The 19,035-nt window shown below is 40.5% G+C and overlaps 1 protein-coding gene across 1 annotated transcript in view; it reads left to right on the forward strand.

Annotated features, from left to right (window-relative positions):
• Window positions 1–4,885: 4,885 nt before the first annotated feature.
• CPNE9 (copine family member 9) overlaps window positions 4,886–19,035 on the forward strand; it is a 118,170-nt gene continuing 104,020 nt past the window's right edge. Inside the window, exons 1-2 of the mRNA XM_075183495.1 lie at window positions 4,886–4,920; window positions 12,362–12,438. Of these exons, the coding sequence (XP_075039596.1) occupies window positions 12,377–12,438 (62 nt within the window). The 5' untranslated portion in view covers window positions 4,886–4,920; window positions 12,362–12,376. The remainder of the gene's footprint in view (window positions 4,921–12,361; window positions 12,439–19,035) is intronic.

Consider the following 19,035-nt stretch of genomic DNA (forward strand, 5'->3'; position numbering starts at 1 on the left):
ATTATTTTGTTTCATTTTTATTGAGCTATATTTGAAGTTTGATATTTATAGTGGTCGTGATATAGTTAATTAGGGTCCAATGTGATTGGCTGCTTATATATACCGGTATATATACTGTTAAGTTCACCTTCCCCCCCCACACAACCTTGAGAATGACTCGTAAGAGTTGAAACGCGTTGGTGCATGGAGGGGGAGGATTTCAGTTCCTTATCGGTGTCTCTGAGAGTGTAGTGATCGGAATGTGGCAGTTTCCATTCCGGAGAGGAGCTGAATACACTTGGACGCATTTATACCAATTAATTCTGTACGCCTTTTCACTTTACCTGTGCAAGGAACTAAATTGGACAGTTGGGAGGTATGCTTACAACGTAGATGGATGGGGTCCCGGAGGAGAGACCACGGTTAAGGTAAAGGATAGCAAGTGTGGAGGGTGTTGGTTTATAAAGTCTTCCAGCGAAAAGATTAAATTATCATTTTAAGAAGTAGGTGCAGAGGAACTGGAGTGGCAGAGCCCAGGGATGGCATAATCTGCATTAAAATGATTCTGTGCTCTGTGCAGACTAAAATGATTCTGTGCTCTGTGTAGACTAAAATGATTGTGCTCTGTGTAGACTAAAATGATTGTGCTCTGTGTAGACTAAAATGATTCTGTGCTCTGTGCAGACTAAATGATTCTGTGCTCTGTGCAGACTTGATTCTGTGCAGACTAAAATGATTCTGTGCTCTGTGCAGACTAAAATGATTCTGTGCTCTATGCAGACTAAAATGATTCTGTGCTCTATGCAGACTAAAATGATTCTGTGCTCTGTGCAGACTAAAATGATTCTGTGCTCTGCGCAGACTAAAATGATTCTGTGCTCTGCGCAGACTAAAATGATTCTGTGCTCTGTGCAGACTAAAATAATTCTGTGCTCTATGTAGACTAAAATGATTCTGTGCAGACTAAAATGATTCTGTGCTCTGTGCAGACTAAAATTATTCTGTGCTCTATGCAGACTAAAATGATTCTGTGCTCTGCGCAGACTAAAATGATTCTGTGCTCTGTGCAGACTAAAATGATTCTGTGTAGAGTAAAATGATTCTGTGCTCTGTGCAGACTAAAATGATTCTGTGCTCTGCGCAGACTAAAATGATTCTGTGTTCTGCGCAGACTAAAATGATTCTGTGCTCTGTGCAGACTAAAATTATTCTGTGCAGACTAAAATGATTCTGTGCTCTGTGCAGACTAAAATGATTCTGTGCTCTATGCAGACTAAAATGATTCTGTGCTCTGCGCAGACTAAAATGATTCTGTGCTCTGCGCAGACTAAAATGATTCTGTGCTCTGTGCAGACTAAAATGATTCTGTGTTCTGTGCAGACTAAAATGATTCTGTGCTCTATGTAGAATAAAATGATTCTGTGCTCTGTGTAGACTAAAATGATTCTGTGCTCTGTGTAGACTAAAATGATTCTGTGCAGACTAAAATGATTCTGTGCTCTGCGCAGACTAAAATGATTCTGTGCTCTATGCAGACTAAAATGATTCTGTGCTCTGCGCAGACTAAAATGATTCTGTGCTCTGTGCAGACTAAAATGATTCTGTGCTCTGTGCAGACTAAAATGATTCTGTGCTCTGTGCAGACTAAAATGATTCTGTACTCTGCGCAGACTAAAATGATTCTGTGCTCTGCGCAGACTAAAATGATTCTGTGCTCTGCGCAGACTAAAATGATTCTGTGCTCTGCGCAGACTAAAATGATTCTGTGCTCTGTGCAGACTAAAATGATTCTGTGCTCTGTGCAGACTAAAATGATTCTGTGTTCTGTGCAGACTAAAAAGATTCTGTGTTCTGCGCAGACTAAAATGATTCTGTGCTCTATGCAGGCAGCGCATAAGGTCTGTTAGACGTATGGCAATGCCGGTGATTCACCAAGGCCCATTGATTCTTAGTGCAGCCTTGGAAATTTGCAAATTACCCCCTTAGAGGAAATGTGGGGTGTCTAATTGTTTCTCACTGAACCGAGATGGGGAAAACTCTGCTAGAACTCAGTAATTTACAGATTTCTCATTATTGCATTTAATTAAGCTGCTCCATTAGCTCTGTAAAGGCTGGGAGCCCACTCATTTATACACCAGGGAGATGAATTGTGCACAGTCATTAATAGAATTAGGATAGGGCTTTACTTGTTGCTAGGATTGCCATTCCTGCCATTTCAGACTGGACACATAGGAAAAACACATGTGCAGGGCTGTATGGCAATTAGCTCATATGCATTCTGTATGTCTGATGTTCTTCCTAAGCAGCAGATCCTAACTGCACCCTGACTCCCTGAACAGTCGGATAATATTCTCCTTGTGCTTTACTCACTTATTTTTCAACTGCAGTAACCTTGGCAGAATTAACTATAAAGTTAAAGGACAATTCCAGTATATAAAAAGTCTTACTTGCCTATTCTATGGACGTCTCCACCGGTTTGTCCTGGAGGAGAGGTCCAAGGGACAAGGGGGGGGGTGCATCGTCACAGCCTCTCCGAAATTTTGGTAGAGTAGACAAGTATGTAAAAAGTTCATTAACAATGAAGGATCCCCATACACCACACCTGAATTATAGACGATCATTCCATGGAACCCACTTGCATGGCCCCAGACACACCCCTATGGGTTCAGCCCCTCTACGTAAAATGATTGAATGCGCCTAGCAGCGTTAGGTCATGCCCACGATCTCATAATGTCTCCACTGCTGTCTGACCACACAGTTTTATATTTTGTTCAAATTTCAAATCGGCAATTTAAATGTTCTAATGTTTTGTGATAGTACCTCTATATCTTTTGGGGGAAGTTATTCTGTTTTGGGATTTATAAAATACAGTCCAGTGTGGTCTTCCTCGAGCTCTGGAGTCTGAAACTGCGACAAAACCTCTACATAGACACAGTGGCAAATGCAGGGTATGTAGAGGGGGGTTTCCACACCACACCACCAGTGGGCGTGACCAGCATGCATGGGGGCATGGCTATAATATTAGACAGTGCTTGGCTGCTCTCCAACTCTTCCTATCCCCATAATATACACGGGCAATGCTGCATGCACTACTGTTAGGTGCACGCAGCTCTCCCTTTTCAAGCAGAGCCGTGTGAAGCGGGAGCAGGGTCCAGCCACCTCAATTATACAGTGCCCCAGGCTTGGAGAGGGGGTTCTCGGCACTAGGAAACCCCTTCTCTGTTTGCCTATGAGACAGCAACGTTGTCACATGAACTAAGTAGGAGCTGTCTGCAGTATTTGGGGACAGGTGTAAAAGCTCCAATCTTAAAGGCTGTTCCATAGCCGTCCTTTTGTTACAGTAGATTCTGTCTCTTTGTGGGGAGTTTTCAAGGAGGCTGGACAGTAATAGACTAATTAAACCACACTGGTGAGCCGTTGCTATTGATTAAAGCACACGTGTTCTTTAAATAGGACGTCATAATTATGACTCTCCCTCTATAAATAAGAAGTGGTCATGGCGGTACCTATTTTGATAGCAGGGCGACTAAGATATACTAAAATACTTAAAAAAAAATTAAAAAAATGACCCCTGCCTTTGTTTAAAAAAAAATGTTTGTATCTGGACATTACATTCAAATGAAAAACAACCTAGAAAATGAAAAGAAACAAAGTGTCATGGCTTTGTCTGTAAAACGCGTGAAGGGAAAATAAAATGTGTTGTGTATGTAGCTTAGGCTTCGTAGTGATTCATGTGTTTGTGTCCAGTGCAGTAAATTTGTACAGAAATGCATAAAGAAGATTAACGTCACACTAGTGCGTCCTCACCAATGCCGCTTTAATTGTCGTATATGACAGATTGTTGTAAAATTAATGTATTATATATATATATATATATATATATATATATATATATATATATATATATATAATATATATGGGAGTGTCACATCCTGTTTAATGTATTTATTTTGAAAACCTGCTATAGTACTTTGTACAATTGGCTATATATTGACCTATAACCCCCAGGCCAGTGAAGTATAAGCCTGTCACTCAAACTTTATATTATTGTACAATGTAATTTGTGTTACCTGTTACCTATTACTGCAGTATTACTACTACAGAATCTATATATGGGCAGCACCATGGCTCAGTGGTTAACACTTCTGCCTCACTGCACTGGGGTCATGAGTTCGATTCCCGACCCTGGCCTTATCTGTGTGGAGTTTGTATGTTCTCCCCGTGTTTGCGTGGGTTTCCTCCGGGGGCTCCGGTTTCCTCCCACACTCCAAAAACATACTAGTAGATTAATTGTCCGCTATTAAATTGCCCTTAGTCTCCGCGTGTGTGTGTCTGTGTGTGTGTTAGGGGATTTAGACTGTAAGCTCCAATGGAGCAGGGACTGATGTGAGTGAGTACTCTGTACAGCACTGCGGAATTAATGGCGCTATACAAATAAATAGATTATGAAGATATATATGTATATATATATCATCTATTTATTTATATAGCGTCACTAAAATGTGTGTGTGTGTGTATATATATATATATATATGTGTATATGTGTATATATATATATATATATATATATATATATATATATATATATATATATATATATATTCTCCTAAAATTCAAACAAAAGGGGCGCTTCCATGGTGTATTATCCAAGTAAAAAATTTATTCAAAGGAATAAAATTGCACGTACCACAGGATAAAATGTTTCAGGCATATGTTACAATACAGCTCACTTCCAGTCTCCATACACGGACATCAGATTCGAAGTAGCAAATATCTATATATATATATATATATATATATATATATATATATATAATCAGTTTCTTTCAAACCTGTTATTGTTTAAACAAAGATTTTGTATTCATTTTTTTCACATTACTTTTTATTCTGTTTGCATTCAGGTTCAATGTGGACTCCCGAAGCTGCAATATATCAAAACACGTAAGTTGCTCAGTTATTATTGGTAATAACGTCTCTTGCTGGGTCGCCCATCAATCATTTCATAAAGTGCAGCTGATTCCCTGTGGCATAATTGTTAAACACAATGCATATTTATATATATATGTTGCTATATTGAGAATTCTAATCACTTCTTTGTCTTCATTTTGTTTCTTTGCATCGCTGATGTTGGAATTACAGAAGGTAATTTTATTTTTCTTTAGAAAATGCTGGTTCAGCCTAAAACCTGAGAACAGATTCTGGTAGGTTGCTAACTATTTGGCAAATCAACAGAATCTATAGGAATCATCATAGGAATACTCGGTCTAAATAAATTTCAAATTCCCCAATTGGTAATAGGATAATTTAATAATGGTTATTATTTCTTTGCTGCCTTATGGTTGAAGTACAGCACTTACATCTATTAGATGTTCTAAAGCATCAACGGTGAACTGTTTTCAGAATGTAACAGTGACCAGTAGCTCTGAATTATAAGGGTTGGGTGCCTGATGATGTCTATTGTAATGATTGAGTCAGAGCTAAAAGACAGTAAGGGGTTGTGAGTCTGGTAGTCCCTGTTATGTAATAACAGCTTGAGGAAGTGCTTTATTTCCAGTATAAAGCAATACAATTCCATTTTTTCCATATGTCATATGCCCAAATTTTAATTCTATTTACTGTTTTGCTATGATAACAGTCCTTTTCTATATTTGAGCTAGTACCTTCTGGTGTTCTTTAAATATCACCTAAGCATTTTTACACTAATAACCTAAAACCAAACAGAGTTGCAGAGTAAAATCTCTATAGACAGCAATAACAATAGTCACATCTGCTATACTGCCTATCAAAACAACTCTACAAGTCCTTGAAAAATCATCGGATGATATATGAATTAATTAATTTCAGATGGGTACTCATTTGAATCAACAGACAGAGCCCTAAAAATTAGATAATAATTCAAAAGAGGTATCCCTTTTATATTAAATATTTCTTTGTAAATCCTCCTCTCACTGGTAGAACGCCAGGGGTCTGGGACGTCTGCCATTCGGGAGATACTAAGCCCTCCCCTAGCGCCCCTGCAACAGAAAATTCAAATTTAGATCGCAAATGTTGCATGTTGGTGCGACCAATCCTAAAATAGAGTTCACCAAATCCTTTTGGGATCTTGCTGCACAGACTTGTAGACTGCCACCAAATAGTTCAACTCTTTAAAAGGTATGTGGATAGGGTTTTCAGGGCGAGTCCAAAACTACAGGGGGTGGGCCACGATTTGTTAGTGGGAAATATTTGGAATTTGGTTACAGGCTTTATTTTAAGTAAATCAGTTTTTAAGTCCTCTTAAAGCTGCATTTCCTAACGTAGGGAGAAAATCAGTTTACCCACCAGTCCTATCTCTGGCAGACATTTGTCCCAGGGATCTCAGAGACCTATCTGAAAGCCAAATCTGGGTGGCACTGCAGAGGGGGGAGTGGCTACCTGGACCAATAAGAAGCTGCCGGCACTGACATTGCAGTTTTCTATTGGTCTTCCCGCACACACCCATCTTGTCGCACATTTTAAAACAGTTGTGGTGATTATACTACGGAAACGGTGGATCTATGGGGGAAAGAGGGAGGGCAGGACTGTCCTAGTCAAATCAGGACATATGGAAGAAGTACCATTGCAAAATAATGATATTAACAAGGAAATTCTGTTTATAGCTCTGTGCAAAAATGTATGACATTGATAAAAAAAATAATCAATGCAATATATACATAAAATCATAATAATAATAATAATATATACAGATATAATGATCCAGTGCTCTGGCAGTAGGGATATAATATACTGATTTCAGGAAATATACAGACCTGAGTGTAGGAAGTCCAGAAATAATTAATACATATTGGGTGGGGTTGCATTAAATAAGATAACTAGTACGTGGAGCCATTGGCTAATACGCAGCAATGAGTCTATAAGTAGTTCATGAACTTGGCTGAGAAATCAAAGGTTTGCTGGTTTATTTGAGTAAATTGCAAATACAAAATAAATGCAGACAGAGAGTGCGATGTTACGTACACAACTGCGCCTCTTGTCTGGGGAATGAATTTCGAGGTGGCATCTCTGGACCCGGGTTCTGCACCTATAGAATCTTTTCGGGTCTTCAGATCCTCCTGAGAGTGAGGAACATCTGGGGGTAAATGTATCAAGCTGAGAGTATTCGGGCGTGTTTGAAAAGTGGAGATGTTGCCTATAACAACCAATCAGATTCTAGCTGTCATTTTGTAGAATGTACAAAATATATGATTGCTAGAATCTGATTGGTTTTTCAAACCCGCCGGAAAACTCTCCGCTTGATACATTTACCCCCAGGTCTGTGTGATATATATGGCAGCAGTGGTAAGCTAAGTACTGGTGGTCATATTTTTGGGTTGCAACTTTTGACATTATTTGGCACTACTGCAATTGGTCTCATTAAAGGGCAGTACTACTGGGCATATTACTGGGTATGGCTGGAGAACGTGGGTACTGTTAGTGACTATGACAGCTGCCCAGTCGCTTGGAACTCCTGTAGCGAATAATGCTGCCTTGGGGTGTTAAATTTGATAGCGGGTCTTCTGTGGGACCTGCCAGGCTGCAAAATTGTAATGATGTTCTATTGGACAGTGCGCTGGCAAAAAGTAGGCATGGCTGCAGCGAGCTGGGACATTCCTCTACCTCCTAGCTGGGTGTTTATACAGTATTTTGGAACTTGATATGTACTGAATCGGCCTTGGTTCTTTTTAGTGGACTTTTATGCGGTTTATCAATTTTTGATATTGATTTTAATGTACAAACGTGAGACTTTTACAGATTTATGAGAGGTGTGTCTACGACTTTAATGGAGATTTAATTGCTCGCTACTAGGCTAATAAATTGTTATAATGCGATATTCATAAGCAGCCAGTCAATAAGTTTTTTTTTTTTATCAGGCTCAATATATATGATTATATGGTAAGGACTAGAGATGCTCAGGCTCGGTTCCTCGAGAACCGAACCCACAGAAACTTATGGGATCCGAGTACCGAGCCGGCTCGGTACTGTCGCGCCCTCGGAATCGAAAACAAGGCAAAACGTCATCGTTATGTCGTTGGATCTCGCGAGTTTTTAATTCCTTTTTAAGATCCAACATAGCGAGGGGTGGGAGGGAGGGCGGACCCCCATTTTTCTTTTCTGCCACTGCTGTGTGCCAATGTGTCCTAGATGTGCTAGGAACTGCCGTGTGTTTGTGTCATTGCTCTGTCGCTTACCATCCAGCCAGGTCGCTGCAGTATTTGTCCCAAAGTGTATGAAAATAATATTGTGACCTGTGAGGTGGTCAAAATTTACTGCAAATGACTTGAAATTAGTGTTATTGAGGTTAATCATAATGTAGGAACAAAAAAGAGCAAAAATATGTGATTTTAGCATCTTTTAGGATTTTTCCTAAAAAAATCCAAAACAAAAACAAATGAGGGCGGTTTTGCCAAAACCAAAATCAAAACACAAAGCTAATCTAGATCCAGATCCAAAACCAAAACCAAAACCGGTTCACAGGGGTCAGTTAGCATCTCTAGTAAGGACACAGTCTTCTCAAACTCACAAATATACACTACATTTTGAGTCATCTATCATTACCTCCATACCTGACATGCAATATTTATATACATATTATGTTTATAGATTGTTTGTATAATTGCAAGAGATGAACCATCTGGACAAAGTCCGCATTTGACTGTACCCCTTAATACCATTTACTCACTTGTAGTTACATACTGACCAATACATAGCTGAAGACCTGACTGTCAATCTTCTATATAATATCTCTTATAGCATTGAACCAACTAGTTCTACAACCAATACACTTGGCTCATTTTGCTCAATGTTTCAAATTATTTTTGATACTTCGCATTAGATTATTGAAATCAGACAGAAAGCCAATAGAGCGCATAATATCTACCACTGCATCATTCCACTCCTCCACATTGTCATGAGAATCCGCCGCAGTAGGCGTGGCTCACTGATGTACCTCCAAACAGTCGCTACAAATGTCAGTACAGTGGGACAGCCAGGCCTAATCTGGGGCAGAACACCGAGAGCCAGTCAGTGTTACTAGGGGAAATCTATCTTTATCAAACTGCGGGTTTGAAAAAGTGGAGATGTTGCCCATAGCAACCAATCAGATTCTTGTTATCATTTATTTAGTACATTCTACAAAATGACAGCTAGAATCTGATTGGTTGCCGTAGGCAACATCTCCACAATTTATCCCAGTTGCAAAGCTCTAATCTCCAGTTAGTACAAACAGCAAGAAATAATTTTTTACATTAATCTTCCTACACACAAGATAAACAAGTTTAATCACTCTAAGCATTTGTATTCATATCACATAAACAATATGATCTCTCCCCTCCTCGTTGAAATATAATACACATTATTTGTTTTGCCAAATTGTGGAATTAGTTACATTTCTGAAGATGACAAAATCCTTTTTCATCTAGAATTACTTTGTATTTCAACTGTCATTTTTATTCCAAGGGGTCTTTCTGCCATCAAGGCTTCCCGCACTCCAGAATAAAATTACACTTTACTACCCGCTACTAATTGCTATTAATGTTCTATATAAGAAACAAAAATCAAGATTTGCATAAACACACCCACTTTTCTATTTATTTATTCCGTTAACAAGCTCTCCCAGGAGTGTTTAATCTTAATTTGAAAATAAATAATCAGAACTATTCATCAAAATCAGCGGGGTAAACTCCCACCAGCTAGTCCCCCAAGTAGCTCCTATCTGCGCTCTCCTGATTTGAGAAACAAAATGTTTTCATGTTAGGAAGTGGTAGAGCCGCTCGGTGATTCAGAGTAAATCAAGATCTTTGAAACATCACAGCCTGCGCAAATATATTTGCATTAGCTGTAATTTTAGGTATTCTATTTATGGCCCGTCTGCACTGGCGGAGATTATTCATGTTAAAACTAATTGTTCTCAGCTGACTGCTTGGCTATTTAAATAAGGGAATTTTCCTCTCTCTTCCTTTCCATCCAAAAACACATCTTTCAAAATAAAATGCCTGACAGCTGGTCGTTTTATTTAATGAGCGCCTTAGTGTTAAAATTTTACAGAATTAATAAAGTTGTATTTATAATTATTTTATGAGTTTAAGTATGGTAGATTGCTTTTGCATTATACATAGCTGAATTGTTACTGTACTATTGGTTTGACTACTATAGGCCTGATTCATAAAGGAACATAAATGCCGATTTTGTGCATATTGTACACAGAATTAATCTGCGCAAGCCGAGGACAGGGCCATACCCAACTAAATGCAGCAATGTTCCATCTGTCTTCGTACGCAAAGGACACTTACTACAGCCTGGGAACGAGGCGGGGAGGGTAGTAAATGTACAGTAAGCATAGGCAAACCGAGGGGAGGGTTTCCTACTGCCTGGAAACCCCCTCCAAGCCTGGGGCACTGTATAATTGAGGTGGATAGACCCTGCTCCCGCTTCACACAGCTCTGCTTGAAAAGGGAGAGCTGTGTGCACCTAACAGTAGTGCACACAGCATTGCCCATGTATATTATGGGGATAGGAAGAGTTTGAGAGCAGCCAAGCACTGTCTAAAATTATAACCACGCCCCCATGCATGCTGGTCACGCCCACTGGCGGCGTGGTGTGGAAACCCCCCTCTACAAATCCTGCGGTTGCCCCATGTAAGGGCGTGCCAAACTCGAGCGCACACAGCCATGTCCGATTCACGCTTTGGCCATCTCAAAGTTGCTTGTTTTTCTGCAGTATGTCTTGCTCCAACTACAGGGCTAGTCTAAGTCCTGATGACTAGTGTTGACATTAGCATGTGCATGCTTTAACATGTGTTTGTAATCAGGAGCAACTGTAAAAATGTATTTTATATTCAGCAGACCTTAAGATCACCTTAATGTATTTCATAGAAAAAAAAATATTTTGTTAAACATGTTTGTCATTAAGGCCTATAATAAGATTAACAGGTGACATTAATTGAATAGGATTATTTTTTTCTGTGCATTCTGTTACGAATATACATTCCACATAGGTATTGGCCGTCTCCTGCTGCGTCTTGTGTAGCAGAGGAGTACTACACCCGAACTCATCAGCGTACATATCTTCATATCCGCTCCTTGTTGAAGTCGAGATTACTCAGCGGGTTTTAAAACACGCATTGCGCTCATTATGCGTGCCTTGATTTTTTTTTTTTTTTAATCAAATCTTTCTTCGAAACAAACAACAGCAGAAAATATTTTTAATGCACTTTGCATCAATGAAGAGTACAAGGACCAAAGACACTGACGTCTAGAGCAACACAGAGAGAACGCAGGATGGAACTTACTGTCGATGCATCTGTGCTATTAATATTAGGTGTATATGTTCCGTTGTGCATTCTCCCTGCTCTGACCCTTCTCCCCGTCCTGAACATTCCCGTGTGAGCCTCTTGCGTTCCCCATAGTCTTAGTACAAACACCATCTGAGGTTTGTCTGGGGGGCATTTTTGCTCTGTTGAATGCCAGGTGAACGTTTAGAGCACATATGGAGACGCGGCTCTCTGGAATGGCTTCTGTGCACCTTTAATAAACTGGTAACACCGAAAAAAAATATGTTTTTAATGCATTTGTTGACCTGAATGTCAATTTGAAAGAATGGAAAATGTGGCATTTTAATGGACGAAGAATGCAACATGCTGTATTGGAAAAAAGGGTCATGCACTATACCGTCTACCTAATGTTTTCATTTGGTTTCCATGTATCCAAAACTATGTGCAAATAATGACATATACGACCGAGGCTGAGTGCACAAGCTCTGGGCATCTCTAGGATACGTGTATTTTAGCCGTGTCATTTGCACCAGCTTCAAGTCAGGTGTAAGTGCAGATTACTAGTGATGATGGTTGTATATGCATGCTGCAACATGTGTTTGCAATTAGGAGCAGCTGTAAAAATTAATTTTATATACAGAACATCCTGATAAATGTATTTCACGGGGGGAAAAAAGTTTTTTATTTTTCTAATGTTTCTTCCTTAATGATTATACTATTAACAGGTGAATTGAGTTGTCTTTTTTCTGTGCGTTCTTCAGATCCTCTTGTAGTTGAATACAGGCCTTCAAAACGTGTGCTATTTGCGTTCCTTAATGAATCAAGCCCTTAATGATTTCACATTATGGAAACTATTATTAAGATGAGGCATAAAAACTGCATTATGCTAGCTGATAGCTGTATTATTATATCACTGCTTGAACACAGATGAATCCTGACTGACGTATTTCCCTTCAAGTACAGACGACCCACAATCCTGTTCTGTTGAGCGGACGCCGCTGGTTAAGGAAGCACAGCAATAATATATGTCTATCTTATAATATATACCACTAAACATGGTCATCATCCTGACGTCTGGCTGTCTTTGTCCTTTAGGATTTCCTGGGTCAGATGTTTTGTACGCTCGGTGAAGTTATTGGGTCTCAAAGAAGCCGGCTGGAGAAGCCTCTGACGTGAGTGGTAACGTTGTCTGTATTGTCTCAGGCTATCTTGGTAAACATAAATATTGAGTATCTATGCAGGTAGTGATGCCCTCTAGTGAACTGATAGTCTATGTCTGCCCAGCAACATACTGTTTTATAAAGGAGAGATTGCTATAGTCATAGAAAAGTGTTAAGGACAAGGCTTTGGAATCATTCTGTTTCTATGACCACTGAACACAATCGTCATGTACACTTGCTGTTGGAAGCACAGGGTACATTGTGCATTGTAAGTAATTGTATTAACCCTCTGTGTGCAATGATAACTAGTAACTTGTAGCTCTGCACAGAGGATGTCCTGGAACGGCTCACCTGACGCTTTTCACAAATTTTTAAGAAGGATGGATACTATAATATCAGGAAAATATAATGACGTCCTTCAATAAACAAATAGACAATGTCCTTGAGAGCTCTGGGGCAGATGCAGTCAGGAGACCGCATTAGAGACAGTTTTCAGATCTAATGCCCCCTACAGAAGCACAAAGGAGGCCCAAACGAGAGGCAGGGCTTGTTCCAACAATGGACTAAGACGAGATTTCAGCTGCATTTGTCCCAGCAATCTTACACATTCTGGTCTAAGCATTAAACGAGGCATCAGAATGTATCACTCGTTTTAAGCTATTAATCTGACTTTTTTTATTTTTTTGGTTTAATTTAATCACCTTTCTGGGTTTATTTTGAGATTTTAGGGTTTAGAACTATCGAAAACAATGGGAGGAATTCAACTAGCCGCGATGTTCCTCTGAACATCGTGGCTCTGGACTTTTTCTAATACTACAGTAACTCAACATCGCGGATCTCTCCATCCCCCTGTGGGGTGGGGGGGGGGCGAAGAGAGATCCGCGATGTTACATCGCCGTTGTCTGCCTTTGCGACCGTTCCACAGGCACTCCGCAGCTAACTGAATATGCCCCTAAATCTTAAATTGGGGATGCTTTGCGCTTCAACTACTGTTGCGCTAATAACTGTTTATCTCAGCAGCACAACAATTTTATCTCATACATCATCTAGAGCAAACTACAAGCTCCAGCATGCTTTGCAATAGCCGGCAGGACATGCTGGGCCTTGTAGTTTCATAAGTCTGTTGTCCAGGCCTGAATGAGTGTAATAGCTTCATAGTTTCCTATCTGCACTTGTTATCACCTATTCCAGTGAATGCCTCTAGCGTACTGACCCACATGTGGGGAAAAAGTAAAGGTTAATTACATTTAAATGGTGTGTGCTGAACGTTTTGCCAAATAAATACCAACCCTCACTTAGCTTTTGGAAAAATGTGCAATTGCAGAATAAATGTAGAGTTTGGGGTCCAGTTACTAATCCATTCCAAACAGATATAAAAGCCTAAAGAATAAAATGAGAATATTATGCATCCACTGCTCCTGGGTTAATATCTGCTAGTTTCAATTAACTGTTCCAAAAAAATTGCTTCTTCCGAAATGTAAGGCTTAGCTGTATATATTATGCTGTCATTTCCTCTGGTTTCCGATGTTGCTTGAATAAAATGCACTAATGAAATGTAACATTAAAGAAAAACAGATATTTTATTCTTGCAAAATATTACAATACTGAGCAAAATCACCGCCATGCAAAAATATCTTGATATCCGGTATGATTGGAGCGATGGGTTGATCTCATGAATACTTTTTAGTTTATTTATATCTGGGAATTTAATATATAGTAAAATAAATTGAAGAGTTGTGAGATGTGCTCAGATTTTGTCCTGGGCCCTCAAACACGCTCAGACCATAGGTAAAGCCACACTTGCCTACTTTCAGTAGGCTACATCCGGGAGAGGGGTGCGACTAATGGCCGGGAGGGGCGGGGCGCTTCGAATCGTGTCATTTTGGCCCCGCCCCACGAGTAAAATGAGGTTTTGTCGCGGGGGGGGGAAATGACGCGATTCTCGGTGAATCGCTTCATTTTAACAAGGGAATTGCAGGATGCGGGAGAAATGCCATCTCGTGGGAGTCTGGGAGACCGACCCAAATTTCGGGAGTCTCCCGGACTTTCCAGGAGAGTTGACAAGTATGGGTAAAGCACAAACACACGGTATACCCTTGTACGGTACAAGAAACTGAATACATGTGTCTGTCTCCATTCGTCCATGTTCTGTGTGAAAAATGCATCGCTGGAACTGAAAAATTGCCCCCTGAAGCAGGGGAGGTTTGGCAAATGTTAGCCTGCAGGGGGCGATACTTGGCTCAGCAGGCTATTAGGAACACTTTAAAGGAAAACAAATTCAGGTATCCCAGTGACCCAGTCCAAGGTATCCTTCTATGGGACCAGCCCGGGGTGGCAGGTGCCCCTCTGACCCCCCCCCCCCTCCCAGCCCAGCTAGCCCCTGCCCTGAAGGCCAAAATGCAACCCATTAATTCTGTGCCCTGCTCCGTGGCCAAGCAGCGAGGAAAGTACAGTATGTGGCATTAATAGCTTAATTTGTGTTTGGGTCTGTTAAGCATTAAATGACATTTTTTTGGCACCTGATTCCGAAAAATTCAGGTTCAATATTTTCACTCTATCTGTAGAGAAATACCTTTGGGTGTCTACCTGTCTGTATGGAATCATTTTGAGGGTCTTCTGAACATTGTGGCATGTTGGAAAAACCCTTAAGTCATGTTTTGCCCGATTTTTGGCCCTTCAAAAGGGGCGGGGCTTACATGTAAGTGGTTGGTGCTTCGCCAGAAAGTGGGCGTGGTTGACTGGGAAGCAGGTGTGATTAAGCACATAGGGCTTGTGTAAATGGTGGACAGGACTTGTTTTTGTCCTGATTTTGCTTGGAAAAAGGAGGCATGATGTACATGGAGGGGGGGGGGGGCGGTAACAGAATATATTCAGAGGTGTGTTTCTCCAGTTGCAGGTGAAGAAAAAGGAAAATTGCAAATGCTTTAGTATTAGAAAATACTTTCAGAATGAAAAAAGGAGATCTAAATGTTTAAAATTCAAACAGATAGTGAATATTATTTTAGAAATTTTAGGGGTATTTCTGAGTTACTCTCAGTGTAAACATACCTCCAAACTGTCTCCATTTAGGTGGGACAGACCCACTGAATCCAGAAAAAATTACAATGGCATCACGGTCACAATGAACTGGTAAAGCACTGAGGATATTCAAACAAATTTAATTTATTTAAAACATAACCAGTGATGTCGCCACTAGATATCCAACAAATCACTGCAGTGTTAGATTAAATAATAAAAATCATCAAATGTATAGGTGCACCTATATTAATTTAATTACATATTTTGAATGGCCATGAATCAATGATTGTAACGGCAGGGTATTGTGATGATAGTACTCAATCCAATCAGATAAGCAACAATAGGACTCCTGAGTTGTAAAAGTACAAATGACCAAGTGACAAACTTGGATAAAGATGGTAGTTCCACGGAGTATGGCAAACACATGTCTAAAGCCAGTGGCGGATCCAGAGGGGGGGCGATCGGGGCGATCGCCCCCCCCTAGCAGGGGCTTGCTGCCGGCGGCTGCACACTATGTGCAGGTCCGTTCAGCATTGACAGGCAGGGACAGTGTGCTGCCCGGCCGCTCTGATTGTGTTTTAAACACAATCAGAGCATCTGGGCAGCACACTGTCCCTACCTGTCACTGCTGAACGGACCTGCACATAGTATGCAGCCGCTGGCAGCCTCAGACGTCAAAAAGGGGGCGGGGCCTAAATCCCCCCCCCCACATTGCCCCGGGTAGAAGTATTTTCTAGATCCGCCCCTGTCTAAAGCAGATTCATAAAAAAGGAGCACTGACCTGTGGATGAGGACTTTTGTCCCGATTCCAGGACAACTGCCCTCGTAGAGATACTCTTTATCTACCTTTGTGGGATTGCAGTTCTGAAGGCTTGGTGGAAAGAGCCACTCCTACAAGTACTGCTACACGGATCACTCACTTTAATTTTGACTTATTTTCCCCCTTAAATACTGCCATGCAAACACCATACCTCTCTTTTATTATAGTTGTCACTATTACATGCTAATGGTTTTATACATTGGTTCAATTGCACCTACAAATACGATTTCCGGTATAAAGTACACCAGAGAGAAGCAAAGGAATTCCCATTTAAATTATAAGTCTAATGTTCTTCATTACCTCCACAGCCATGGAAAATCTGAGATTTTTACATACCTTCCAAGTGTCCCGATTTTGGCGGGACCTCTCGGTTTGCGGGCCCACAAGGGGGCGGGGCTTGATGGAAAAGGGGTGGGGTGAACAAAGATTTGACTGTAACTGGGCAGAATTTGGGTGGGGTGGGCGGGGCTTTTGGGATTCTGAATGTTGGGAGGTATACTTTTAGCAGGAGTGAAAGGCCTTGCAGCCCCTGCCAATCAAAAAATTCCGCCTTAAATGCTCACTATCTACCCCTTGAACCAGCCTATCATAGCCTACAAAACAATGTTGCACATGGACACAATACACGTGACTTATGGCTCGTATTCTGCAAGAAATGCCCTGATTCATCCAGTTCCTTTCATCAGAACATGCAAAACTTTGCATTTTTTATACTCTTCAATGATCTTTAATGTCTTGTGTACATTTTTCCAAGACGCGACCACAGATGGTTTAAACAAGTCCCGGCATTCCCAAGGAGCAGTGCCAGGGGCCTCTTGTGCGGACAACTGTTACTGAAGGCCAGCCATGATGTTGCTACTGACACTTTGCCTGTAGCAGCTCGACAATGATCCGCCTGTCTGGCAGCTGATGACAGCTCTAAGTCCCCTTGGGTGATTAGCGCATTCCAATTAATGAATAATTAAAAGGTAGACTTTTAAGTGTTTCACGCTTGTATCATTGGCAGTGCTAATTTAAGCTGCTAAGTGATTCTCTCAAGCTGGGGGTGAATCTGATTTGAAGTTTCACTATTTAAATTATAATCAATCTAATTATGAGAAATCCACATTTGTTCCATGTCCACAGAAGGGATGACTCTGCAAAACCAATTTTTTTTATATGGTAATAAACAGGATTAAGAATGTTGGGTTTATTTGTTTTTTTTTATGTTTCTGATTTGGTGCTGTCAATACACTGCAGGAATTTGAAAGAATGTATATACATATATCATAATCATCATCACCATTTATTTATATAGCGCTACTAATTCCGCAGCGCTGTACAGAGAGCTCACTCACATCAGTCCTTGCCCCATTGGGGCTTACAGTCTACATTCCCTTTTCATTCAGATGTTGGCTGATAAGTTTTGTTGAATCAAAAAAACTTTTCAAAGGTTTTCTAACACATATATACTTTCAAGAACAGCAAGAAGAAAAATGTACATTGTAAGTTCAGGCCTATAAATGATTCCTTCTGCATCAAGACCCTGAAGGTGACTGACTACAACTGCCTGACAGCAGTTTTTATAAGACTGAACCCCCATGCTGCTATATGTATAAATTCAGTGCATGTGTCTCTATATATCTCCTCTGTGAGGGAGCAGGTCTAAAAAGAAGTTTTGGATGTGACTTGATGACGCTTTTTGCATCATCCTGTGAGCTGGACAAATGTTTGGGACGGTAATTGCATCATTGCATCTCTGCCCCCCTACCCTGCTGATTACTGAGGCGGGAGTGGCTTAACAACGCAATTAGCATGAACATGTTGGGGTAAATGTATGAAAGTCCGTTTTTTTCAACTCGCCGGAAATCGGCGACTTTGCAGCTAAAATTTAAAGTGGCGATGGCTTGTAAAGGCAAACTTGCCTTTACAAGCCATCGCCGATTTAAATTTTAGCTGTTAGTCTGTTGTCCAGGCCTGAATGAGTGTAATAGCTTCATAGTTTCCTATCTGCACTTGTTATCACCTATTCCAGTGAATGCCTCTAGCGTACTGACCCACATGTGGGGAAAAAGTAAAGGTTAATTACATTTAAATGGTGTGTGCTGAACGTTTTGCCAAATAAATACCAACCCTCACTTAGCTTTTGGAAAAATGTGCAATTGCAGAATAAATGTAGAGTTTGGGGTCCAGTTACTAATCCATTCCAAACAGATATAAAAGCCTAAAGAATAAAATGAGAATATTATGCATCCACTGCTCCTGGGTTAATATCTGCTAGTTTCAATTAACTGTTCCAAAAAAATTGCTTCTTCCGAAATGTAAGGCTTAGCTGTATATATTATGCTGTCATTTCCTCTGGTTTCCGATGTTGCTTGAATAAAATGCACTAATGAAATGTAACATTAAAGAAAAACAGATATTTTATTCTTGCAAAATATTACAATACTGAGCAAAATCACCGCCATGCAAAAATATCTTGATATCCGGTATGATTGGAGCGATGGGTTGATCTCATGAATACTTTTTAGTTTATTTATATCTGGGAATTTAATATATAGTAAAATAAATTGAAGAGTTGTGAGATGTGCTCAGATTTTGTCCTGGGCCCTCAAACACGCTCAGACCATAGGTAAAGCCACACTTGCCTACTTTCAGTAGGCTACATCCGGGAGAGGGGTGCGACTAATGGCCGGGAGGGGCGGGGCGCTTCGAATCGTGTCATTTTGGCCCCGCCCCACGAGTAAAATGAGGTTTTGTCGCGGGGGGGGGAAATGACGCGATTCTCGGTG

This window comes from Mixophyes fleayi, chromosome 8 (assembly GCF_038048845.1).
Source record: "Mixophyes fleayi isolate aMixFle1 chromosome 8, aMixFle1.hap1, whole genome shotgun sequence".
NCBI lineage: Eukaryota > Metazoa > Chordata > Amphibia > Anura > Limnodynastidae > Mixophyes > Mixophyes fleayi.